The sequence below is a fragment of the Macrosteles quadrilineatus genome, unplaced genomic scaffold (assembly GCF_028750875.1).
Source record: "Macrosteles quadrilineatus isolate MER2022 unplaced genomic scaffold, UCM_ALF_1.0 Scaffold_5__1_contigs__length_97177068, whole genome shotgun sequence".
In the NCBI taxonomy this organism is placed as follows: Eukaryota; Metazoa; Arthropoda; class Insecta; order Hemiptera; family Cicadellidae; genus Macrosteles; species Macrosteles quadrilineatus.
Genome location: NW_026542598.1, coordinates 27,857,244 through 27,885,127, shown reverse-complemented (window position 1 = coordinate 27,885,127; position 27,884 = coordinate 27,857,244). Strand labels below are relative to the sequence as shown.

The 27,884-nt window shown below is 32.7% G+C and overlaps 1 protein-coding gene across 2 annotated transcripts in view; it reads left to right on the top strand.

The window, feature by feature from the left end:
- LOC128994077 (laminin subunit gamma-1-like) overlaps positions 1-23,525 on the top strand; it is a 211,878-nt gene extending 188,353 nt beyond the window's left edge. For both annotated transcript variants that reach the window (XM_054418314.1, XM_054418313.1), the window contains 21 exons: positions 49-274; positions 1,432-1,541; positions 1,785-1,934; positions 2,803-2,972; positions 6,885-7,017; positions 7,715-7,939; positions 8,643-8,834; positions 9,531-9,728; positions 10,420-10,616; positions 11,002-11,217; positions 11,961-12,231; positions 13,202-13,383; positions 14,124-14,254; positions 15,009-15,119; positions 15,719-15,923; positions 16,901-17,138; positions 17,898-18,085; positions 19,152-19,310; positions 20,113-20,230; positions 21,782-21,894; positions 22,358-23,525. In XM_054418314.1, the coding sequence (XP_054274289.1) occupies positions 49-274; positions 1,432-1,541; positions 1,785-1,934; positions 2,803-2,972; positions 6,885-7,017; positions 7,715-7,939; positions 8,643-8,834; positions 9,531-9,728; positions 10,420-10,616; positions 11,002-11,217; positions 11,961-12,231; positions 13,202-13,383; positions 14,124-14,254; positions 15,009-15,119; positions 15,719-15,923; positions 16,901-17,138; positions 17,898-18,085; positions 19,152-19,310; positions 20,113-20,230; positions 21,782-21,894; positions 22,358-22,480 (3,656 nt within the window). In that variant the 3' untranslated portion in view covers positions 22,481-23,525. The remainder of the gene's footprint in view (positions 1-48; positions 275-1,431; positions 1,542-1,784; positions 1,935-2,802; positions 2,973-6,884; positions 7,018-7,714; positions 7,940-8,642; positions 8,835-9,530; positions 9,729-10,419; positions 10,617-11,001; positions 11,218-11,960; positions 12,232-13,201; positions 13,384-14,123; positions 14,255-15,008; positions 15,120-15,718; positions 15,924-16,900; positions 17,139-17,897; positions 18,086-19,151; positions 19,311-20,112; positions 20,231-21,781; positions 21,895-22,357) is intronic.
- The last annotated feature ends 4,359 nt before the right edge of the window (positions 23,526-27,884 follow it).

Genomic DNA, 27,884 nt, shown 5'->3' with positions numbered 1-27,884 from the left:
TTTAAACATTCTGCGAACTTTTACTTAAGACTCCTCCTCCTTTTCCAGGATCGCGCAGCCTCCAGTGTAACAGCGAGGGCAGATGCCAGTGCAAGCCAGGAGTCACCGGGGACAAGTGTGATCGCTGCGACGACAACTACTACGACTTCGGCCCCTGGGGATGCAAACCCTGCGACTGCTACGCTCCTGGCAGCTACCTCAACCAGCCGCGCTGCGACACGGTGTCAGGTGTCTGTCAGTGCAAGGAACATGTGGAGGGCCAGCGGTGTACTGGGTGAGTACGTCACCTGTAGTCCTGTAGACTACGACGTTTTTAATTGGTGTTGAGTGAGTGCAAAGTCTCAGGTGTAATCAGAGAAGTGCTTAAGCTGTCTTCAAACTGTCCAGATGCTTGCTCTGGGCTTTTCATAAATAGTCCTTGGTATAGAACCAGCTGATCGTGGTCAGGAAACAGTTATTTCATCCATTTAAAATTCATTCTTCACTCACCTTCGTCCTAAAATACGAACCTTGGCCCTCATTATATATATATCTAAAATAATCTTAGACACTTAGAAAACTACGTAGTTGTCACGTTGAACAAAATAAATAAGGTCCAGACTAGCGTTTGAACTAACGGATTGTGTTTGGGAGATAAAAATGTGTAAACGGCAGTGTTTTGGGCTTTCCATTTTTTTCAGATATTTTACCTAACCCGCCATGTTAAACTTCCCTATCCCAAGCGTGATGTATACAACTTCCTTACTTCTCGAGTGATGTAAAGTTGAAAAAAACTCACTCGGTGATGTAATGAAACCCATTTAAATAACATTGAGTGGATAACTTAAAAAATATACCTCTATGGAGCCAACGACGTTCAACGCTAGAAATCAGCTGTGTGTTTGAATTTTATTGTTATGCTTTGAAGAATTCTCCTAATCTAGCTTTTGTTTGTAAATGAACGTTACTGTTAGAAGATTAGTGAAATTGATAATGTAACCTCCTGAATATTGTCGGGTCAGGTAAAATCTTGTACGTTACACGTTACGCAAGAGCGTGTTTACATCACTTCGGTGAATTATGCAACTCGCCTTCGCTCGTTGCACAACATTCACCTGCGTGATGTAAAAACGCCCTTACTACACTTGTAATGTAAATACAGTAGCTATTACGTTATCTACTTTGCAGAATCTTACTCCAAACACACATACACATTGGCATTTTAGTGCTTGTGAGAAATAAAACGATATTTCCACTCACTAAGGAATTCATACAAATCAAACTTAAAAATTTTAAATTACCAAAAGAAAATGAAACGTATGTTCAAAACACAGGAAAAAGGAGTTTCAATCATGTTAGAATATCTCAAAATAGCTTAAGTTTTGGTTATAATTTTGTGTGAACGTGATACGACATTAATCAATATCTAAACTATAAGTATATTTTTTTTAGATGCAAGCCAGGTTTCTTCAACATGGATGAGAACAATGAGTTCGGATGTACGCCTTGCTTCTGCTACGGACATTCCTCCGTTTGCAGATCTGCTCCGGGATACTCAAAAGGTAAAACTGTTCAATCGTATGTTTCGGTATATGTTTAACCAAACTACTATTTTATTTCTTTGCCAAAACGAACATGGTTTTACACGTGTAAAAATAAATATCATAATTTTTTAATCAAAGAGACCTCCGTAAGATGAGAATTGATTAATCAATGGCTGCATGAAAGTTATGGTGGGTAGTTAGAGAGTTTAAGTGGATTACTAATCCAAGAGTAATCCCCTGACCTGTCATATGTTGCTGCAGTGCTGGTGGAGAGTATGTTTGCCCGCAACAATGAACGTTGGACTGCTGAAGACACACAGCATTCTGTCATCCCTATGCAGTACAACGGCATCACACAATCCATCGGAGTCAGCTCACCTAGCAGAGACCCTGTCTACTTCGTGGCCCCAGGTCTGTTTATTAAAATCTGTTGTACAGGGTGTCCCATAAGTAAAAGAAACCCAAGAGAAACCAAATCAACAATAAAGAGAAAATTAAGCAAGAAAAAATTAATAAGATTGCTTTGTTAACCAGATATTCACAATTTTGTTGTTTTGCATTTAAACATTTTTATTTTGGAACTATTCTAATCCAATCCTTATGAAACTTGGTAACGAATACGTTTTGAGGTAGAAAAGACCTATGCAAAAATTACTTTGGCCCTTTTTAAAATTTCAAAATGGCAGATATTTTATTTTTTTTACTACAAACATATGGATTATTTGAAAAAAAATCTAAGAACACATTTATTTAGCATTTAAAATTTCCTATCAATTAAAATTGATATTATTTATTGTCAATAAATAGATTAAATAAAAGATATCTGAAATATTACGATTTTATTTCTAAAATAAAGCAAAATGAGTAACATGACTAACTTAGGCTAAACATTTTTCACCCATACTTCCATTCTCCTACACACCTGATTCGCATGAGTATTTTCTTTGAATATTATGTCTCTGTGGTTTTATTGATTTTTTAAATTAACTATCCATATTGATAGTCCGAAAATATGGACTACTTTTACCCTTTAATACTATCAATCTAACAATAATCAGGCTCTTTTTTCAATTCAAGTTTATTCGTTTCAATTACCAATTAAATTTGTTTATCTAAAGTTGATCTTTTCCAACTTGCACGAATCATATTACATGAATAATCTTACTTGTATTTGGTTTTGAAACCAATCCATATTTCAAATCTAGTCTCAATATAATTGTACTAAATCCACACTGTCCAATGTTTTGCTGGTTCTGTTACCAATCCATGTCAATTTCAGATCGGTTCTTGGGTGATCAGAGAGCAAGTTACAACCAGGACTTGGAGTTCAGACTGAGGATTGGTGAGAACAGTCCAACTCCTACAGTGGAGGATGTTGTGATCGAAGGCGCTGGTCTGACCATTGCACAGACCATCTTTGGCCAAGGGAACCGTGTTCCGGCTGTAGAGGTAGGAACACTTTAGCTCATCTTATAGCTTATCGCATGTAGTTGATTTGCTTAGTAAACAGTTTTGATGTATTAACTTTCAAGATTTTATTCGACTACAAGAATAAACCTACTTATTGAACATATTTGATTTAAAGATTTTGACAATGAGAAAATATCAATGACAAATTTGGTATTTTATCTAAAATATTGGAAACCACCCCCATATAAACACGTATACATTCCGTTCCCATGTTAGAATTTTACCCAGTTTTAGAATAAAAATCAACCTGTCAATATTATGAAAACTATTTTATGTTGCCAAATAGAATAGAAAACCTAGTGTATACTATTATCTTATATCACATATTAACTATCAGGGTAACCAAAATTATGGGGAGAACTTTATCGAGTATCTTACTAATATTATAAATCTGAAAGTTTGTGAGTTTGTGTGTGTGTTTGTGTGTGTGTGTGTTGCTCAATCACGCATAAACTACTGGACGGATTGGGCTGAAATTTGGCATGATGATAGCTCACATTCCCGATTAACATTAAAACATATTATTATCCCAAAAATCCTTTCGGGCTCCGCCCCAGTGGCTCTGTAGTTCCCCATGTTAACCTTATGGTTTTTCATATTTAAAAGGAATTAATGAATCTTAACAGCTGTTTCAATTAAACAAGTTGGTTCTGTTCTATGATGTTCAATAGCATAAAAGTTACAAGGATTACCAACAGGGTGCAGCACTATTATTAATTTTTTTTTATTCATGACAACAGCTAATTTCCAACCTGAAGGCAAGTGAGCGCAGCGAACGAGCTCCAACCTAAAGGTGAGTGAGCGTAGCGAACGAACTTCAACCAGGACGTGAATGAGCCATGCGAATACTTAAGAAGTTAAACGGGGCAAAGCCCGCGGGTACAGCTAGTATAGCATAAAACTGTTGTATTTAATCAATGGTAGAACATTCTGAGGATGACATTTGCTAAAAAAAGTCTGTTTTGATTCAAAGAGATAGTACCTATGCTGTAACTTATTTCAAATGCACAAGAAAAAATTGGAAAAACATTAATATTTTACAAAATGAATATGGATATTTGAATAAATGGACTATTGTTTACATCGACTAGAAGATTTCAAAAGATAATAAAAACTGATAAAAAATTTTCTGCTAAGCATACAAATATATCTTTAGTAAAAAAATTACAGGGCATTTTTAGTCCAAAGTGTTAAAAGGGGCCTATACACGTCAATATTTATTGTGTAATATTATATTGTGCAATCTTATTGAATTGCGACCATACTCAGTTCAATAGTCAAAATCAAGAAGACACTGGCAGATTGAAAGGATATTGCGTAATACCACCCATACACGATTCAATATATTGAAGTTTGTGCAATATTTTTCAAAACTTTTTGCATTCACTCAATATATTGCACAATCAGATTTTTGTCTTCAATATAACCCATACACGCTCGATAATGTTCTCCTTATCCTAGGTAGGATCTCTGTCCCTCCAAGAATGTAACTAGTTTCAGCTTTTCGTCTAAAATAACTATGCAAATAACAACACGCTAACACGATTGTGCTGACCCTTTCAACATCAACCATTATTGGTCTTTGAAACACTCCAAATTGACTTGCCAAAATCCAGAAGACATTTACAACTCTACGCCTTGCACGAGATAATCGATAGTGAAATACAGCTTCATATGGGATCAAACTGGTTTGGCAGAATGGTTTCAGGAAATTAAGGTGCAAAGGCTTCGTCTCCTACAAAAACAAATGGCAATTGTTTGTCACTGTTGGCAAATTGGCAGGTTGTAGCAGGTCCACCCTTTTTTAAACAAAGCAGTTTACGCTGACGTCTACCATTATGAGCTCGTTATTGGCATCGACAACTGCGAGCAACACAACACACACAAAAATGTTTGTAATTATTGTAGCAGTACGATCCAGATCCTGGTGGTTTGCGAATCGCAATGTGATTGCTATCGACAGCGCCAAAGTTTGCATCACAGTTTGCAAAGTTCCATCGATTATTGAACTCTTGTGCAGTTGATTTTCATTCCTATTCTGATTTTGGTATCTGTAAAATAGCACACAAACTTTTTTAAAGAACGGTTTACAAAGTTCATCTAAATATCAATCGGACAGTGCATATTGACCTGGTTAAGAATTTTAGAAAATGCATACATACCGCTTCAAAAGAATTTCTTGAAAATGTTTAAAGATAAAACTATTTTATGAAAAAAAATGAAAGGCAGATATTTGAGTTGGTCATCATTTTGCAATCAACCCTTAGACGATAAATTGTATTTCATTTGTGACACGTGGTACAGTTGTTCTATTATTTTTCAGCATGAAGTTGCAACCTCAAAACCTGGGCCCTCCAAAAAGCCAAATATTAATGCAAACGAAGAGTTATTGGCAAAAGTTCGTAAACTGCTTGATACACTACCGGACAATTATGAGAAGATAGCTATGGCTTGGGCAGTACTGAAAAAAATTGAACCTCAGCTGCGAAAGTTGGCTAAAACGGCCTTAAAGAAGGTTTTATTGAGGGTCCGATGGGTTCGTTGGGCCGTGACTGCGTACAAATTAATGGACAAAGCCGTACATCTACTTCGTCCTATGGTTCAGTCCCTATTTTGACCATGGTCCCCTATTTTGATCAACTAACAATACACCACTTACAACTTGTGCAACATGCCAATCAACAATCTGCAGTCCAATATTATGCTGATCAGCGTAACCTGGATTAAACCATAGTACTTCAACCTACCTTACTAATTTTCAACCTCCAGTAGCTGTTAAGACTACCAGCAAATACCAAAGACTCTTCTGTATATTCCACAGCATTCACAATGTTAGCATACAAATGACTTAGGCTAATTTTTGTTAAAGTTTCTTCAGGTTCTAAGTTTTGTTAGAGGGAATTTTTATTTTGGGGAGCTATCAAATTGCTTTGTCTTAGAATAAAATAAAAAAAATAAAAAAAATAAATAATATTGAAAAAATATAAAAAGTAAATAATTGTTTTTAGGGGTGTAGTTTTAGAAAATAATTACTTTCTCTGTTCACTTTTTCAAGAAATTATTGCTCTGTTAACTTTTGACTTAATAAATTGTCTATTTCAAAGAAAGGTTTATTGATCTTACCTGTATATAATCCTTCAATCAGTGTTAAAGCATAGGTTTCTACTACAATTTTGCTAATTGCATGTGCAGTAATAGTACTTGTGAATTTGAGGTCTTCAAAAGAATTCCCTGTGGAAGACAAACGTTGACTTACAGAATTGGCATCTCTCATAGAACTGTCGCTTTATTAATATGAGGCTGCAATAAGTCATCAAACGATTCTGCGTCCAATCTGAGAAATTATTTAAAGCCACTTGGCTCATTAAATCGAAGCTCAATTAAGCAGGTCATGTGTAAAGTCACTTCTTCTTTAACCTCTCCTTCATCCATATCTTCTTCTTCCTCTTCTTTGTCAGCAATGCCATACCACACACGCTGCAGCTATACCACATCACTCATTATAACTATACTTTGTACAGTATAGCTATACTGGTTTTAAAACTACGAACAAAGACTGTTCTGACAAGTATTGAAAGCAATAATAAAATTGACAACTTTACTCAACGGTACGCTGCACAATATTATTAAACCGTGTATGGTCACAGTTCAATATGTTTGCACAAATTGCAAAATATATATTGACTGTGTGTCAGCCCCTAAAATTAAAGATGTTTGAAGTCATAATACTATAATACTAGTTATAATTCAACAGAGCTAAAGTAATTTGTACAATTTTAGCTCAAATATGTATCCATAAAATAAATATTTGAACTTTTTTTTGAACTTTATTTTTTGTAGTTTACCAAAGCTATTTTGATGGCTAAAAGTGTACTTTAATATTTTTTTCAGGACAACAGCTACAAATTCCGTCTACATGAAGATCCTGACTACGGATGGCAGCCCAGGCTGTCTGCCAGGGACTTTATGAGTGTTCTGGCCAATCTTACTGCTATTAAAATTCGAGGAACGTACACCACTCAAGGTAATAAGGTCATTGACTATGAGCCAGGCGTATACTAATGTAACTTACTGTGATGAAAAAAGCTCTACCCAAATGTAAGTTAAGGGCTCCTTAACTTATTTTGGAATTTTACTACTACATAAGTGGCATATTTTTGTTCTATATGATTACATCCTAAATACCAGATAAACATTTAATATACAAAAATATAAATAAATTATGTTTGCCTATTTTATTATATTTAATCTTTAGTTACTAATAAATCTTATAGCTACAAGGTTTGAAGAGCTAAAATATGTCATGTAATCTCCACATTAGCCCGTTGTTTAAGACTTAATAAGGAGTTTGTCCTAGTTTATTTTGAAAATCCACTGAAGACTTTATACGCTTAAAGATAATTCAACAGTCTGTGGTAATAAACTAATATTATTAGAATTAATTATATTGTTGGTTATAATAAGTACTCAACAAGTTGAACAAATTATATTATATGAATTGAACGTTGTTGAAATATCATTCTTCAGTATCGATAGATGGATTAGCGACTACAGGAATTTAAAAATCACTTTTATATTGGTAATCGGGAGGTAAGTTAACCCATCTTTAAAATGCAAAATTTTTGTTAGTGTGTATTTTCTTACAAACAATAAATTGTCTCTATTTTAGTGTATTGAATGTATCGATTGACAAATAACTATTTTAAATTTAAATCCTCCAGGTGTTGGTTTCCTGGACGATGTCAAGCTCCACACGGCTCGTCGTGGTGCGGCCGGGGCCCCCGCCTCTTGGGTGGAGATGTGTACTTGCCCCACTGGCTACGTGGGGCAGTTCTGCGAGTCCTGCGCCCCGGGATCACGACATGATCCCCCCAACGGGGGACCATTCGCCCCCTGTGTCAGCTGCAACTGTAACGGCCACGCAGACATTTGTGACGCAGACACTGGTAACATAGTTTTCTGAATTCGCAAAATAAGAATTAAATACAAATTAATATTATTAAAAAGTATTTAATAAATGTTTAACTAGAGTGGCTCATTTATATTCATTGAATCAAATTAAACTTGATTTTATGTTAATGTAAAACCGTTAATTCAAATCACCTAATTTATGTTAAACATTTTTTTAATTTAGTTATTGAACAGTACTTAATCTGCAAACCAACCATGAAATTAAACTGCAAACACAATAGTTTAAAGTATAATGGGACATTTTGAACAGATCTTCGTTCATTGAATATTGAACACTAGCCTACTTGATAACGGTTATGAAATTCAATTTAAACATTTTTTTTCAAGAACTAAAATGTAAATTTACCATGTGAACTAATTGAGGCAAAAATCTTATATTTGTTGGCTTAATAATTATCATTTGTTAAATTAATTAGCTTAATAATTGCTTGTTAAATTAATTGGCTATTTTGCTAGAATTACCTGACTTATTTTTATATTATAAGTTTTAGTTTTATCTATTTTGCGAATCTTGGAATGCAGGTTAAATGTAAAAAAATACATATTAGTGGATTTTGTTAGACTTTTACAATAACGGTTAAGTGACTGTCTGCCTTTTAAAAACTCCCTTATTTATTACTGTATAGTTCCTTTTAATTTAGGCTTGTATAATTTTAAGGCTTGTTGATTTTTGCGCAGGTCGTTGTATCTGTCAGCACAACACGGCAGGAGACAACTGTGAAAAGTGTGGACGAGGTTTCTATGGCAACGCTCTCGACGGAACTTCCGATGATTGCAAACCTTGCCCCTGTCCCAACCAGGGAGCCTGCATACAGCTGGAGGATGAGGATCAGACAATCATCTGTTTGGAATGCCCCAAGGGCTACAGCGGTCAGTAGAATGAAATTTTAAACTATATTCAAAATCTTTAAACAAATCCTTATTTTTATATTTTACAAAGCATTATCAAACTCACTCTTATCCAAAAAGTAAAATACATACAACATTTTAAGTTGGACTTTTGTGTCAGTATATTATTTTTATGTTTTAGGATTTGAGTTTTCAAATCTCAAACATTATTTTTAGATGGTTTGAAGCTCTTGACAACGCTTTTATTGTTCCTACAGTTAATTTCAAGTTTAACTCATTATTTTTGTGAAAAAATAATGAATTATGAGGAATATTTTTGAAATGGTTGTCTTGTCTTTATTGTTTTTGATTCTATACATTCAATTTAGTCACTAACCCACTACAACTTAACTAAGGATTGTTGAATTATTGTTTGTGTAAATGTTGATCTAATTTATGTTTAGCATTGGTAATTGAACGCTAACCAGATATACCTACATTCTACATAGAAGTGTGAGTGTGGGACATCTTGTAATTTAATTGACAAACTTTTTTGAAGATTGTATGACCGTATGTGAAAGGTTGACCTTTAGCTGAATGACAATAATATGTATTATTAACTAAATTTAACTTACTATGATTTCTTACCAGGTGACTAAAAGACAATCTGAAATTGATTGTTCTGGTAAAGAAATATTTAGTTTCTTGCTTTAAAAAATCTCAATATCTACTTTGTAGGACCCCAATGCGACCTCTGCAGTGACGGCTACTTCGGAGACCCCAAGGGTCGCCATGGTCCCATCAGGCAGTGCCAGGCTTGCGACTGTAACCTCAATGTGGACCTGAACGCTGTAGGAAACTGTAACAGAACAACCGGACAGTGTCTGAAGTGTATCTACAACACAGGGGGCGACCAATGCGACCAGTGTCTTCCTGGTGAGTGAAAAAGTTCCCGGATGGATCCAAAGTCAAAGGATTGTTAGTCTAATTAAAATTCTGTTAATGTTGGTTTTCGTTTAAAAAAAATTAAATCACTTGGTGGAAAAAACTATGTTGTTTCCAATTTCATGTGGATAAAGAATAAAATATTTCAAGCCCACATTGCATTAAATATGTATATTTTTCATAAAATAAATTTTAAACATTATCGTATAAAAAGGAAAAATGTTTGTTTTACATCAAATACACATTAAATTTGATGTAAGATAGGTATAACATTTTTACATTTATTAATTTATCAATACAACATTATGTACATAGACGAAATATATTTTGAATATAAGAAATTCAATTCCATTTTGATGCTTTCCACTTATAATTTTTTTAAGATTATTTTCTCAGGTACTAAGGTGCTAAGAGTGACTGTGAGCCGTGTCAGTGCTACCTGCCAGGTACTGAGGTTGACTCTACAGGACCTCCTATATGTGATCAGCTGAGTGGGCAGTGTCAGTGTAAACCTCACATTGTATATTGCAGGATACTACAGTGACGCCTTGGCCATACCTAAGGGTGACTGTGAGCCGTGTCAGTGCTACCTGCCAGGTACTGAGGTTGACTCTACAGGACCTCCTATATGTGATCAGCTGAGTGGGCAGTGTCAGTGTAAACCTCACATTGTATATTGCAGGATACTACGGTGACGCCTTGGCCATACCTAAGGGTGACTGTGAGCCGTGTCAGTGCTACCTGCCAGGTACTGAGGTTGACTCTACAGGACCTCCTATATGTGATCAGCTGAGTGGGCAGTGTCAGTGTAAACCTCATGTGACTGGAGTAAACTGTGACCAGTGTCAGGCAGGATACTACAACATTGTGTCTGGACAGGCAAGTTGATGACTAAACAAGCACCAATGACTTAAATAATTTTAGTATTTATATCTTTTATGTAAAAAAAATATAATTTCAGAAAAAAATTACAGTGAAACTATTTATTTAAATATTACAATATTATTCTAGTTTTTAAATCGGCACTCTCATCTATCTTAGAATATTGAAAACATTTTTGTATAAATAAAATGTAGACAATTAATATAGTCTTATTATTTGTCATTATATTCTATCTTTTCATGGAATCTTTAGCATTTTGTTTTTGTTACCAATATATATATACGTCTAAGATAAGATTAAATCTAACAACTTCTCAACACTGATAAAACTTAAAAATAAAGTTACAAATTTTAATTGAAATTACTTAAATCTCTGTCTATAGGGTTGCCAATCTTGCAACTGTGACCCAGTGGGTTCCCTAAACCAGTCGTGTGACGCTGTAACGGGTCAGTGCAACTGTCGCCCGGGTGTGACGGGTCAACGGTGCGACATCTGCGAGCCTTACCACTACGGTTTCTCTGACGACGGCTGTGAAGAGTGCAAGTGTGATCTTGTAGGTTCCCTCCAGCTACAGTGCGATGCTTCAGGGCAGTGTCCGGTGAGTGTTCCTAGCTATTTGTTAAGAAAGTGCCCTGATATTGTTGAGAGTTCTATGTTTTGAAACAAACTTTTCTAAACAAACAGTCTTTGATCATAAAACTGTTAGTGGATTGTAGTAGCTCGGTTATACCTTCTGCCCATGTAAAAAATTTTTATTAAAAGGTCAGTTTCTCAACGTGCAAATCTCAAAGGAGAATACATTTTCATGGTTAGTAATTTTTATCAGCAGCAACAACCCTCACCAAAAGTTTTTTATTGCAAGAAAAGTCAGAACTAAACTTTTGGTTGTTTCCATATTAGACCTAGCTGTATTTAAAAATTTGGCTTTTAATTTAAATTTTCAACTATCATTGTTGAGATGGGGACCCCACCTAGGGTATTTTAACCCAAATATGAGTGAAGGATGAGTGTAGAATGGTGTGAGATGATGTGTATGGCTTTGTTACTGGCCAAGACGAGACCAGTTTTATCATTAGTCAGGACCATTTATGAAAAGTAAAACACTTTTTTCAAGATCAAACCAGTAAATGAATGGTAGGCTAAGGAAACAGAGTATAATAGTAACATAACTTCTCTTACTCCTTAAAATACTTCCAGTTGCATCCCCATCTCCCTACATTTTACCTTGTGGGGGGGGGGATACCTTCTCCTGAAATCAAGTCCTCATGCCGTGGCTGACAAGTCATCACAAAAGTAAATTATTTTTACTAAATACAAGACTAATGAATGCCGTTATTACAGTGTTTGGAGAACGTAGAAGGTCGTAGGTGCGACAGATGTAAGGAGAACAAGTTCAATCGGCAGCAAGGATGTGTCGACTGCCCTGCGTGCTACAATCTCGTACAGGACGCTGTCGACAAACACAGAGGGAACCTCAAACATCTCAACTCTGTACTCAAGGAGATCCAAGACAACCCGACTGTCATTGACGATGTCGACTTCGACAAGAAACTCCACGTCGTACAGGAGTATGTGGAAGATCTTTGGAGGGACGCTCGCGACGCTACTGGAAGTGAGCAAATGTGTAGAGTAGAAACTCGATAACATAGCTCACTCAATAAGACTAAGGGATTATTAAATAAGACTTTTTATCAAGGTTGTCTTCTTATCGATATTTGCAATAACATGTGGTCAGGGGTGAAATAAATTCTTGGTAATTTTAAAATAACTCTTGTTATCGAGGTTCCACTGCACTAAATATTATTTACCGGTATGTTTTGTAGTTGTTTAAAAAGTTTGTTTTTTATAGAAGTTATAAAATTTTTTGTAGAAATGTTTAATTATTATTTTTTTTTATCAAACAATTTTTTAAACATCGAGATATGTGTAAAATACATTAAAATCATCACTTTGATTTCACATATTTTGTGTTCTTATTAATTTTTGCTTTGTTCTCATGTGACATTGTAATATTAAAAACTAGGAATTATAGTTTGTTTTCTTTTTTAACAATCTAATATTGTTTTTGAAAATAATACTTAAGTTTACCATCATCATTAACAATGGTAATTATTTTTCAAACTTAAAAAAAACAGTCTTTGTTCAAGATTTGTTTATTAAATCTTTTTAAAATCATATTTGAACTTGCAAATCCACGAATTCAAAATGTAATATGCGTTGATCCCAAACTTGAATTAAAGCGCTGCTAGATGAAACCGTGAATAGTTTTTGCTTGCTTTTTTGTTCTAGTTATGGTTCAAATCCGAAATTTGTGATTAAGTCTTTGAACTTTAATAATGTACTATGAGTTGAGTTTAACAATTTAGAACACAAAATTCAACCATTGCTATTTTACATTTCACAGTGTTCAACTTATCAACATTACTTTTGTGATCAATCACTTAAAAAACTGTAACTGGAAAATTCAAATTGAATTAAATATTCAGACTACTAGTGTAACAACGTACAACAATTTATTTTATACTTCACCGAGCTGATGTTTATGAAATCCTAACTGCTAAGCTGTTCTTCAACTATTTCAGTCAACAAAGATAAATCCCTGGTGGAAGAAGTACAGGCTGTTAAGAAACGCCTGGATGATGTCGAAGCGTTGATCAAGCAAGCCGACAACTGGATAGCTCAGGCGGACACAGAGACTAAACAAGCTGAAATAAACGCAACTCAGGCAGAGCACACCATCGGGCAAGCTCAAGATGTTCTACAGGTTGGTTGAAAATTTAGATTTTTGTGGAACTTACTTTTCTTTGTCTTAGGGCAAAAGGCTCTAGCCCAGGATTGATCTTCACACTACTTCAAGCTAGAACTAGGGGTTGTGAAATGATCACTTGTAAAAATCCATTGGGAGGTGAACCCGAGACCTATGGGAGCGAAGTCCCGTGCTCTACAACTAAACCAGATCGCTCCCCAGTAACTTTACTTTTAAAGTTGTAAACGTTGTCATGTTTTTTTAACAATTGACAAGAGAATTACTATTCTATAAGGCAGTTGTAAACTTTGAATCTCTTGAACATAAAGGCGATAATTTTGATTTTATATTTTTCTGTTCAATTTTGAATCCAGGCATTTTTTGCTAATTTATGAACTTTATTCCAATGTTTCAGTTTTTTCTATTTGGTACTTGCTTTCCTTCATATTTTGATCTGAGAAAATAATAATTTAATAAAAAGTCTTCTCCCTTCAAACTACTGTATTTGATAAATTTAAAATGTAATGTATAATTCTTGTCAAGCAAAACTTAAGACATATTTTAAATTTTACTTAATAGCTAAATATTATTTAGGATCTGTACATTTGAGTCCTCAACTTTACTAATATACATAATTTTCTTACATATCTATGTCTAATTTAATTAATCTAGGTTGACAACACTTTAATTTTTTGTGTATCCAATAACAAAATTTGAAATTTTATCTATTTTACTCACATAATTTTACTGTAATTCAGGACGCTCTAGACTATCTTCAGGCAGACGGAGCAACAGCATTGGCCAAAGCTGTGGAACGATCCGCACTGTTTGGTCAACAGAACCAACAAATGTCAGACATTGCTAGAGAGGCTCGGAACCTTGCTCAGGAGTAAGTAAATTTGATAATCTGAGTAGCCAAGGTGTTATGTTGGTTGCCGTAAAATCTAAATACAGTACATTGGTTTGATTCTGGACAGATGCAACTTGTAATTAATTGCACTATGCTAATGTTGTATACAGTTTATGCTAGGAAGAAGACCAGGCGTTAAATAGGTCTCTTACAAAAATGTGAAAAAATGCCAATGCCATAAATAAACAAAGCAATATATTTTGACAAGGGATTGCTATGGCTTTAAATTAAATCTTTGAAATCTAAAATTAACTTTTCCATATCTGTGATATTTATATTTTAATCAATCAACTAAAGGTAGTATAGTTGTATTTATGTTTTATAGCTACCAGTAATGTTTTATATTATTTTATTTTATATTCAGGATTTAGTCCCTTCTAAAGGGGTTATAAAGCAGATTAATTTAGAAAAAAAAATTAAAATGGGCAAAATATTAGATACTTAAGTTAGTGTTGATTTCTTTACTGCAAACAACAATGAGTGCATATAATACCATCGTTTTTAAACTAAAAAATCAACCATAGTACCAAATTTAATGTTACTGAAATAATTTCTAATTTCCTATGAACTATTATAATAAAATTTACAAAAAGGTACAAGATAAAGATTTTATGTGTGAAAAATGAAATCCATCATTTGGTTTTGCTTAGAACCCATTGTGTATTAAATTTTTATATAATTTATTCTATAACTTAGTTTCTTTCATTTGTAATTTGTTATATTCTGTTCAAAGTCAAGAAGAGAGAGCGGCAGAAATCCATAAAATTGCTGAAGCTGCTGTGAATCTGTCAACCCAAGCGTATGACATTGCGAAAGACGCCATCAATCGTCAGAAAAACATCAGGTATTACAGTTTGCATTCATCTTCTTCATTCACTTAACCTTTGACCTTACGGTATTTCAATATTTACCATGGGGAGACTTAATTCTGGTAAATAAAATGTGCAAAATATTTTTTATAACAACGCAATTGAACAAATATTTTTTAGATTAGCATTTTGTATTGTTACGTGTCGTATTGTATTATGCGTGTTTTGTGTTGTATTGAATGAATAATTGAATGTTGGCTAAGATATGAATAACATTTGACTGGGTTAAGTAGAATTATTTTAATTAGTTTAAATCATCAAAGCTGTACTTTAATTTATGTATAGAATTATTGTTTTATCGTTTAATAGTGTAATGATGTACATTAAACTTAAGTTTGGGTAAGCTTATTTGAGAATACAATTTAATCTGTTAAAATTTAAATTCGGAAGAAGGTTTTCATTTTGCCATGAAGAAAGAAACAAGGATTACATCAAGAATTAAGGGTGGAGTTACATATATTTTATTTAAAGTTCATTATGATTACTTGTAAAAAGTTCAATATCTTCTACAGTATAAAACGTCTCATTCAAAATAAACATTAGTCATGAATCTAAGCTATATTTGTATTTCCAGTGACGAAATCCGACACCAAAACTCAATCCTGCAAATGACCAAGGAGAAATTGAACCTGACTATGGCGGAAGTAGCAGACACAGCTAATCATGTCAACAGTGTATATAACGACACCTGGGCCATCTACAGTGATGTGTACGACCTCATGCTACCAGAGACTAACGCCCAGGAGCTCAAAGAACAATCCATAAACACTGGTGCTGAGGTATCTAGAAATTTATTAAATCTTACGTGATATTTAAAGGGCCGTCCACACTATTGCCCTCTTCTACTTTTGACCCAGTCATTGTCCTCTTTTACCCTTATGACTTGCCTCAACTTAACCTGAGAACGAATCTAGTGCTTTGTCTTGAAATGTGTCCAACAAAGTTAAAATGAAGAAACACACTGAGAAGTTTAATTTTTGAGGGCTCAAAAATATTTATTAGTAGAATAGAATAATAATACTGTGACACAATCTTGTTTTTTGTCAATTTTTTTACCAAAGACTAATAACATTACCTATGTAATTTCTTTAAGTAATAATATAACAAACCAACATGAAGAAAGTTTTTTCTTCAGTTTTTGACAAAAGGGATAAATCACACTGCTCAGGAGTAAGTTAAACAAGTATATTCCAAGTAATAATTTTCACAGACATTTAATGACTACAATAATTGTAAATTATTAATTTACATTAATTATTAAAGAACCTTCAAAATCCAAAACTTAATTTATTCCAAACATATTCTGGATATGTTTTAAGTTGTTTAAGTGAATTAATTATCCTAACGTTAGCTTATATTTATGTTTAAAATCTGTTATGCAATTCAAAAAGTTTTCAACTAGGGGCTCGGTTATCTTTGATCATCTTTTTTTTATTTCTAATATTTTTTTGTATAAACTGCAATTAATTCTTCACACGCACAAATTCCCATTCTTTACAATTGCGTTGTTTTAATAAATTTTAAATTTGCATGGCACATTTAACAAATAAATAAAAAATACAAAATGTTAGATGCCGTTTGGATAGTAATCTATTTAGAAATTGAAATAAAAAATCATCTATCTAAGTTTTAACATACTTTGAACTTTGGGGAAATTTGAATCTAATACCATGTATCAAAATAGGAAAATACAACAAATAACATCACAAATAACGATTCTGACATCAAATGTACTAAAATAATTACACATTGACAGGCAAAGAAGATCAGAGACGAAGCCAACAATCTGTATCAATCGCATGTGACTCTGCTAGAAGACATCTCTGAGCTGATGATAGATGGGAATGATGTGCTGAGGAAGGCTGAGGAGCAGCAGCAACTTGCTGATGAGCTGTTGGCTGATGCAGACGCAGCTCACACCAAGGCTGAGGACGCTGTGCATCTTGGCAACAAGACTTTGCAAGAGGCACAGCAGACCTATCGCACTCTGCAAGGTTAGTTTGCTGACTTTTAGTTGGTTTATCATGTTTTTTTTTGTTTTTGTTTTCTGTGTATACTTTTATTTTTTTCAATTATGCAATGCAGAGGGCTAGGACCTATGTTTTAATGATTGTTGATGAGATAGCAGTTGCCTAAATGGGAAGGAATCAGGAACTCAATGGTCATAATTTAATGTAAAGATATATTTTCCTTCAACTCAACCATCCTTGGTTGAAAATGATGTCAGTTATAGCTAAATGTTCTTAATGTTGTGTGTTTAGGGTATAGTTAGTTGTTTTTCTTTAGCCAGGATGGAATCTTTCCAATCCAGGTATCCATAAATGGTCTTCTTTATGGTGTCATACCTGCCGTATTACCAATGATTATAAACAATAATTTAAATACCTGCAGTTCAAGGATTGTTATTAAGCGTTTACACCAATTTAAATCAACAGTCTATTTGTATTTGGGTTTTTTAATCCATAAAAAAAATCCAAGGTAGTCTGACATTTATAGTGCTAGGAATTTGTTGGATAAAAGAAGATATTGTACCACTAAATGGCAAAACATTTTAGCTACTTCGTTAAGAGATTGTTAACTTCAAAATTTTTTTTTCAGTTAGACACATTTTTATTGTTAACAAAAAGCACATGTTTAGACAAGATCTCTTCTCCTCATGTATTTGTATAAAGAATACAAAGAAAGAAACTTAAACAGTTCAAAAGTAATGCAGATTTTGTAGTTCAGTTTACCATGAAAAAACCTGTTTGCAGAGTTTGATAGCCAAGTGCAGAAAAGCAAGTCTAAAGCGCAGGAAGCAGTAAGTTCGATCCCAGACGTAGAGGAACGCATCAGTCTAGCTAAACAAAAGACCATCAACGCTCAAGAAGCCCTGGCTGGGGCCGGGAGTCATGCACAGACTGCCCAAGAACAGCTCAAGTTTGCCAACAACACTGCACAGGTATCACACACAATATGTGATTCATCCTTCTACTCTACCATTATTAATAATTATTTTTATTTACTTTTAACTATCCTTAGTTTTGTCATCCATTATTGATTCACTCATCTTTCATTGCCTATCATCACTAATCACTCTTTACTCATACGTATTCCAAATTATGCATTATTCATCTTCACCTTAAAATTAGGCACCTTCGTCTAAAATCTAATCTAATCATTAGCATATCTATCGTATACCACCATGTTTTTAATTTTAAATGAAATAATTAATTTATGGCAAACAAAGATATAATATTAATAAATCGTTCCAACCGGTTTTGTTATAATTTGCAAGATTGGACTCTCTCATGAAAGTTTTAACAAACCAATTAGTATATAGTAATGATTTGGCTATAGTCTGTAGTATAATTGGACAACATTTAAAAATGCTTGCAACAATTTTGCAGTTATTTTTATTACTTTTATTCCGACTCTGTTTTAATTGCTTGTTAGCTGGATTTCAACCTTTCATCTGCCAGATTTTACGTTTTATGTTCACTATTATTTTTACCAATCACTTTAAATTCTTTTACAAAAGTTCACAAGATAATTGTTCTATTAGGAGTTTTTTTTTTATTTGTACATATCATTATTTATGAAAATTTATCTTTAACACTTTTACCAATAAAGATATTCAATGATGTTTATATTCTAAATGAAATACAAATTTGGAGGTCTTGTTAGGGAGGGCAATGCTACCTAGTCCAGCTAAAATGACAAAAAAGTCGAAATTAAAACTGGAAAATATCAAAATAAAAAAGGCAAAAACTAATGAGTATTTTCACCTTGGTGTAGTTTCCTAATTTCAATTGGTGGTGGAAGTAAAAAAAAAAAATCCATTTCTCACTTTAATTGAACATGTACTTTATAGCAAAAATATTGTGTAACTATCTTAACATATTGTATATACACAATTATTAGTTACTAACACAACCTAGGTATTATGCAATTAATTTTTTACATTACACCATATTGTTAAAACAAAATAAGCAGTCATTGAAAAACCATAATCATATTAATTTTAGGAGGCAGAGAAGATTAAAACTCTAGCAGAGGAGAGCAAGGCAGAAGCGAAGGATCTGAGAGATGAAGCGGAAGTGTTGGCTGGGAGAGTGGCCATAACAGCAGCTCTGGTGGCTGAACAAGAAAACAAGGCTCGTGTTGACCAACAGCTGGTTGACAATGTAAGGCAGTCAATAAACTATCTTGTTTATTTTACAGCTAGAAAGAACAAATTAGATGAACAATATGAGTAGTACCTTCAGTGGTGGTTGGGTGGATCCAAGGGTAAGGGGCTACAGGGGCTAAATACCCCGATAGACTCCTGGGAAAATAATTTAACATACATCTCGTCCTAAAAACCTAAGGGAGGTTTTTGGACACAGTTCTAGACGTTAGTAATGGCTTTAAAAACACCAAACTGCTTTAAAAACCCTCCTAGGTGGGTAGAACGTCTCCCAGTAGAATCCCCCCTGAAGGTCCCAGAACTGCTACTGGAGCAATTTCATTTGAAAGATGAACCACTGTAAGATCTAATATAAATTGAGAAGTAGACAACATTAATGTCCTTCCTCTTAGCTTGTCATTGTGTGTAAGATCCTACACAATTTGTACATTCTTTTTTTCATATGTAGTGTTGATATTTGTATGTTCACCATTTTATCCAACACAAGGAATCAACTACAACAACTAACCTTGATCCAAAAAGGTCAAGTTTATAATTTAAAACTCCTCCATACCAATATTCGTAATACATAGTAGAAAACTATTGAATTTCCCTGGTTTGACTTTTTATGCAAACATAGCAGCTACATTGTACACTGAATTGTAATAAACAGTTCAATGTTATTATTATTATTATTATTAAGATCCATCCTGAGCCTGTCAAGTCCCATAAAAAATCTCAAAGAGGAAAACTTATTTTATCTATTTTCTTACTTAACACAAAAAAAATATCTTCATTATAAAAATATACACTGTTTACAGGCTAAGACACGAGTGGGACAAGCTAAAACATCTGCAGCTGATGCTACAAAACAAGTTGAATCTGCGCTGGAAGCTGTACAAAGTATTATGAAGGAGCTTAATGACCTAAGTGATATTGGTGAGTGAGGAAACATATTTTCTAAGTTAATACAAAGATAATTATACTACCTATCATCTAGTTTTTTTTATTGTTTTTAACATGTTGATTTAACTGTAGGCCTATATTATAAAAAAGGTATTCTATTGGGTATTATTAAACACTTTTTAAGTTAATATCAAATTAGATAGCCTTATACAGCAGTAGTGTAGTTAATGCCACCAGTTATTACATACAGTGATTATAATCAATTTTCTTCCTGGTAATCAGTAAATCACCCAATAAATTTGTTTCATGAAAATTATTCCCTATCTGATAATTTTACAATCGATTGAACTAATTACAGCTGCATTATATAAGGAGTATAGTAGAAGCCAGTTGAACTTTTTCTAAGAAAATTAAAAATAAATGTTTGTTAACGTTCTAATAGAATATGATTAGAAGCAGGTATTTATTTATGCTTTATAAACCAAATAAATTGAGAAAATCACAGATAAAATAATTCTACATACTATTATTTTTTTGTGATACCTTAACTATATTTAATAGCAAATTAAAAGGTTTTATAGCATATAGTTTTCAAACAATAAATCTTAATTCCAAAAGGAAGTACAGGAACTACACAAAAGATTTAACTGGGTAAAAGTTACAAAATGGATTATTTTTCATAACTGTAGGAGAAGTCTGGGGACATTAATTTTCCTTATTACCCTTCTTTACCCATTACTTTAAAGTTATGTCTTCCGTTTCTCTCATAAATGATTTCTTTTTAGTGTATTTTTAATTTGAGTGAATATCTATAAAAATCATGGATAGTATATTTGTTCAATTTAATTAACTATTTACAATAATCTTAACCGTAATCATGTTTATTATCTCATAACTTATAGAGCTTACAAATAAATGTACAGGTGCTTCGTCATTCTTCTTGTAATATTTTTAATTGTCCTTTCTAGAAACTAAATTATAGTCTTAAAAAGTGTTAAGTAATAAGAATTTAAAAATTATTTAATAATACATTTAAGAAACATGTTGCAGAGACTAACTGAAAATTTAAATAAAGATTATGTAAAAAATAACAGAATATGAAAATTTTAAATATAAAACACATCTGTAAAATATAAAAGAATACAAAAAATTAAAATAATCTTAATCAATAAAAAAATCTTCTTTTAAATTTTATAACAAAATATAATCATTATATTTAATTTAATCTGAACAAAATCTTAAAGTATCTATTTAAAACATTTTGGATGTCTATAAACTGATCGTCCTACATATTGTATAAATAATTTACATATTTTTTAGCTATCCCTAACTCATTGATTTAAACACTTTCATATCTTATATAAACAAGACAGAACTAATAATACATTATTATTATTATTAATTATTATTATTATTATTTTATTAATGTCCCTTTTTTTAGTTTATGTAGGCTAGTTTGACATATTTTATGTTTACTATGCTGTTCAACACAATATGTATACTTTTAACAATGGGCTTGTTTAAACAAGATGGTTAAAAACTGGGCTAAACCTTTATAGCTAACATTATAATTACTTGTTTTAGACGACGATATTCTCAAGAGGCTGGAGAGGAGACTGGCTGAAGCGGAAAATGACTTTTACGCTGCGGACTTGGATAGTCAAATAGAGGCTCTTAACGAAGCTAAGATTCAACAGGTAATACAGTTTTGGTTATCTTTTACTCGGTATACAAAGCTTAGATTTTACCACTATGAGTTCTTATTGATAAGTTGTAATGTAGTACTAATAAGTTTTTAAATAATAAAAAGTGTTTTAAATTTTTCATTTTTAGCTATATATGCCTATGCTTTTAAATTATTTAAAAGGTTTAATTATTTTTCTAATTTTACAGGTATTAGCTTATAGCTTAAGGTATTAGTTTATGAGCATTACATCAACCTAACTTTAAACCACTACAAGAAAAATTTGAGAACAGTCCTGCGTCAAAAAAATATATATCAGGAAACAGGACACTAATGGCATTTAGATCCCCTTTTTCACCTTATTTTATTCGATGAAATTCAAACCACGTTTTGTCTATAGTGGCATTTTCTAGTGTATTATATAGCGTTTATTTTATAGCCAAAGTGTAGTTTTAAGGCGTAAACATATGTTTCAGACGAAGCTGATATCCAGCTACAAGTCTGAACTGCAGCAACTGCAAGAAGAAGTTGCAAATATCGAGGATATCCGCAACGCACTGCCCGAAGGTTGCTGGAAGAGAACCAGATTAGAACCTTAGTCAGAAAATGTTTAAATCAAACTGTATCTGAGTGGGAAGAAACATTACAAGACTGGATCTTAAGGACCAAATAGACTTATGAACACTGTAAATAGTTCAGTTTCCAGAAGTACCCTTATGCCATCACAAGGACATATGTTGCCATGAAATAAGGTGTGATCAAACAATATGTGAGTAGAGTCAAAGATGGCTGCATCAGATTAAGAAAAAGTTCAATTTGTTTTGTCATTGCAGAAAAATCTGAAAATGTATTCAAAATTATTTGTTAAATTTTAGAAGCAACCAATATCAATCTATTTCACTTCAGTGTTCCCAATTTGTAGCAAGACTTTAGCATTAAATCAAGTCGATTCGTAATCTTGTTGAAAGAATGACACAGTTTTTAACTGGGGTAGATAATATTAATGGTGAAATGAAAGTATATCAAATCACCATGGACACTGCCACTAGCGTAAGTTTGTGATTGCTTGTGTTGTTTGCAGTCTGAATTTGAGTCAAAACTTGTCATACTATTTCACACTAGGTTAAAATTTAAAAAATAAATATATGAGTTCCTAGTATTGATTTAGTTTTTCGCTCAATTCAATATTTCTCTTTAACAATATTAGACCTGAAATATATTCTACATTAATTCTTTGTAGTACAACTATTAGTTTCTTTAATAATGTTTCAGTCTACAATTAAATATTTTTAAATGTAAGAATGTAAACCAGTACTTGATTATGATAAAAAATATTGCTGGTTTTTATCTAATCATTATGAATTGTAAATCTATATTTCGATCTTCATCTTAACGTTCTCTTAATTACTTTAATTTTTTTCATTGATCTATCAAATTAAGTACTAACGAATGCAATGGATGTTATACCAAAGACATTTATTTTTATAACCGATCATTAATATTTAGTTGTGTATATTTTTATTAGATTTTGTAACGAATCTTTGTATTGTGATTTTATTAAGAGTTTTAGCCATGTATAGTGTTAGATTATTATCATAAAAACCACCGATACACTGTAGGATATTAAATAATGTGACTTTTAAACTGTTAGATTTTATTTAAAATCCTGCCTCTTATTATCCTTACAAATAATCAAAGATATACCGTAGTTAGTTGTATGAAGTGAAGTAACTATTTAACGTTTGAATTAACTACACCGACATAAAATGATAGCAAAATATATTCCAGATATACTGATAAGGAAAAACTGCATTCTAAATAATGTTTAAAATATACTGTAATAATAAGGCACGGTAAACTGAATGCTTTTTATACTGTTTAGACTATTTTAAAATTAAACTGAACAATGTTATGAAAGAATACAAATTTACTTAATTGATGTTTTTAATCCATTAGCTGAACAAACTTATTAGAACACTTGTTGATTTTAGGGAGGAAAACCGACTAGTAAAACTAAATAAAAGTCTCTACATATAAATTTTGTTTATATTAGTCACAGTTTATGGCCACAAATATATCTGATTGATTCTTTTCTTTGTTAATCACAAAATCTGAATTAATTAGAAAGCTTTTACATATTTTTTAATCATTTTTCAATAAATAACAGTTAACCAAATATGTGTCAGTTTGATTACCTACTTTTGTTCACTTACATTTCCAGTTTTTTAACTCCTTTTTATTTGAAATAAAAATTTAAATACTGTTAGGTTTTCCAACTAAAGCCACTTTCAGAAGAGTTTGTTTATATATCTTTAAGTAACTGATGTAAAAAGTTTGTTTAAAGTAAAGTTTTTAAGACACAATGTCTTCCTAATCAGCCATCTTGGCTGATCAGGGCTTTTAGGGAAAGGGAAAGAACTCAGCCAGCTTACCTCACAACTTTGGAATCTAGGGACAAGAAAAGTATACACAACATATCATTTCCTCTTGGTTTAGGATTCTTTTCTGGTTGTCATTATTGTACTTCATGACAACATAAAGTACATAAATAATAAAAAATATGTCTTATAGGCTAACACAAAAAAAATTACACTTATATTCCCACAAGATAGTCAATACGTTGACATGGGTAGAATGGAGGGAGTATAACCTTTTCCACTAAGAAAGAGATTTTACTTTCCAATTTTCTCAGGTTAGCTAGAACTCAGTCCATTAAAAAATATCCTTGTTAAGAGTAAAATTCAACTGACCAATTCTCCATTCTCATGGAAACCGATAATACCACCTAACTTTCCCAGTACATTAATTAAATTATAACAAATCATTTATAAGAGCTTATCAATAGTTTTTATTCATGTTTTTTATTTACTTGTTTGTTTGGCAAAGCTTCAGAAGGGTTTGAAGTGGTTGAGTCTCTTTCCTCTCTCAAAGATTGTCTGTAAGCCGGTGAGTTCAGTTTGGCCGGAGTAGATCTCCGTGTGATTGTGTTACTTCGTTCCTGGATTTCCGGATCAAACGTCAGGTACCTCTGGACTCTCGCTCTTTCAGTGGCTTCCTCCGTAGTGTTGCGAGAAGCGAGATATCTTCTCACCGCAAACACCATCGCAGACACTAACCCCACAGTGATCGCCACAGCCACTGCGGTTTTACCGACATTGTTCTGAATCCAGAACCAAAGATGCATCTGAGTTATATTTTAAGCGAGACTCAGGTAGCCTACATTGATAATTTAACGGGTGCAATGTTTTACTAGCAATTTGAAGTTTCCAGCTATGTAATTTAGTGCCCTGTAAGTCATGATCAGTTTTGTTGCTATGGAAAAGTGATAAGATTTTATGTGGACATTTAAATTTAAGTCTTTGATTATTTAATTTACGTAAATTATCAATTTTGAAATACTTAACTGGTAAATAATTATTTGCCTGTTTGATGTTCTTGATGAGTTTAAATTTTTTCTGGGTATTGTGCTTTATAGAAAGCAAATAATTTAAAATATGCCTAAAACACTTGAAAAATTACATATTATTTACATTTAGGTTACTCGGTTAATCACAGGTTGGTATATATGTATACAGGATTGTAGGTGTAAATTAAGGTTAGGATCATTTGTAAATAATTAATATATTGCAGGAGTTTAACCTAAGTGGTCATCTATTTGATTAAGAGACAAATAGTTTTAGCAGAGTACAGTGTTTGGTGTTGCCCAACAGAGTAATGGACCACAGTTTCAACTTAGAAGCTTAAACAGACATCTCTGCTAAATTTACATAGGCTTACTAGCAAGCCTTCTGCCATTAAATATTTTACTTAGGTTTTGGTACAATGCATTAAGGCCATTAAAATGTTAATTTCTGCCGATATTTTTAGATACGACTCTTATAATTAATTTATATTCCTACCACTTCATGGATATGATCAGATTGCCATACCTGTAAGCTGTACGCAAAATAGCTCATTTACCTCCATCTAGAGCTGAAATGGATCATTCCTGCTCGCTAATCAGTTGATTTCACCGTTGTACTTTCTACACCAAGCACAGCCTCGGGTCCAGTACGTTATTTAATAACCGGAAAGCAAATAACATAACAAAGCAATCATAACCTAAATGGCATTTTATATACATCTAAAAAGTTCATCTGTGTGTTAGTGGGAGAAACGAGCTTGTAAACAGCCGATACGTTCTTAATACACAAATAGCTATTTTTATCTTGAGAATGTACCTAGAAAGATTCTTGTCTCAGTTTCTCAGCACATTTATATTGTAAAAAGTAAACGGTCCATACAATTTTGCTTAATTCAAACAAATCAGTTTTAAATCAATAACGTTCTCAACATTTTTTGGAAGTACGAAGTCTATTTGTTGTAGATTTGCCTAACTTAGTTCCCGGGAGCTATTTATTATCAGCGTAGCTAAACAAAAATAGGTATAGTTAACATTTTTCATTCTTTGAACGTTAAAGGTATGAAAAATATCGATGACTAGATTGATGCCAGTAAATGTAGAGTTTTAAATTGGAAACCATAAAGATCGATTTTCCAATCGAGATCGCTTTTCCAATCAAGATCGATTTTGAATCAAGATATAATTTCCCTACTTAATGATGTGTGGTATCTTACAAATTGTTGACGTTAGATGAAGGGGGTATGATTCGTTAGAACGAAGGTTTAAACTGTTCTTTCAAAAACGTTGAAATGGCTATGATTTGGATAAACAAGATTAGGAAATAGCGTTACAAATTCAGATACACATATGCGCATGTAGCTTCGAGGTTTTATAGAGAACATTCATTCGTGATGACGTCACAGTGTTACCAGGCAACATGATAGCCACTTGCGATCACTATAGTAACAAGCCAACTGTTTTGGGTTGTCTTTGAGTACGGTTTATACAAGGATTATTGTTTGTAATGGTAAATTGATTAGCGTTAGCTTGCCATACTTTAAAAATAACTGATTGTTTATTTGGTTATTGTAACCATCCCTAAGTTTTACCTGCAGATATAGTTGGCGTATTACGTAATTGCATAGCTCTAAATACACAGCAATTTTAGTACTAAGCCTTCCAAAGTATAACATTAGGCTGGTTTAGTTTTAGTATTGACTAGTTAGTTTTCAACTAGTGTACATGAATCCCCGCTTAAAGGGGGACCTTAAATAAATGACCTTGTTTATATTTATTTTAAAACTCACAATAAAGCTCTTTCCATAATTTCATTCCCGAAGAAAAATGTATGTACCAAACTTTGAAAATTGAACAAAAATGTTAATACACACAATAGCTTTGACATGTATTCAGAAGATACTAACGTAAGAATCAAATGTTTTGACTAAGTTGTTAAAGAGACAAACTGCCGTTCTTAAGATCCCGGTTCAAGTCTTGCAAAAAAATTAAATTTTCACATTAAAATACTTCACTGTAGAAAATGTTTAGGCATAATTTTAGCTGGCAATGGTTTGAACGATGCGTTTGGATTCAACTGGAAACTGGAGGTACAAATTTATCTAAAGCAAAAAAAGATTGGTCTGCAATTATAATAATATATGCATTTTAAAATATCTCATATTTTAAAAGCCTTACGAAAGTTGTACACAATTATACAAAATATAACTCCTTAAGAAGACTCCATAAGGAAGTATGTTTAATCTATAATTCTACTATCCTTCTTAAAACCTAGAGGAGGAGCCCTGATGATGTTGACGCATCAACTGTTCAATTTCAAGGAAAATTATAAATCCATAAAAAGGGGCTTTACGTAGATTATTTTTAGTCTAATTAAGTACAACATTAGCATTTTGTTAACTGAAAGTAAAACATAATATTAAAATGCGGTATAAGTAGTCAAAACCTAGCCTTAAATAAACCCGTAAATTATGTAGAGTTACCTAAATTTGACACATTATTCATAAAAAAATTATAATTTACGTTTTGGCGAATATAAAAGTAAGCAAATAATGACAATGTTAATCTGACTGTATTCACGGGAAAACTGAGTACAAATGACG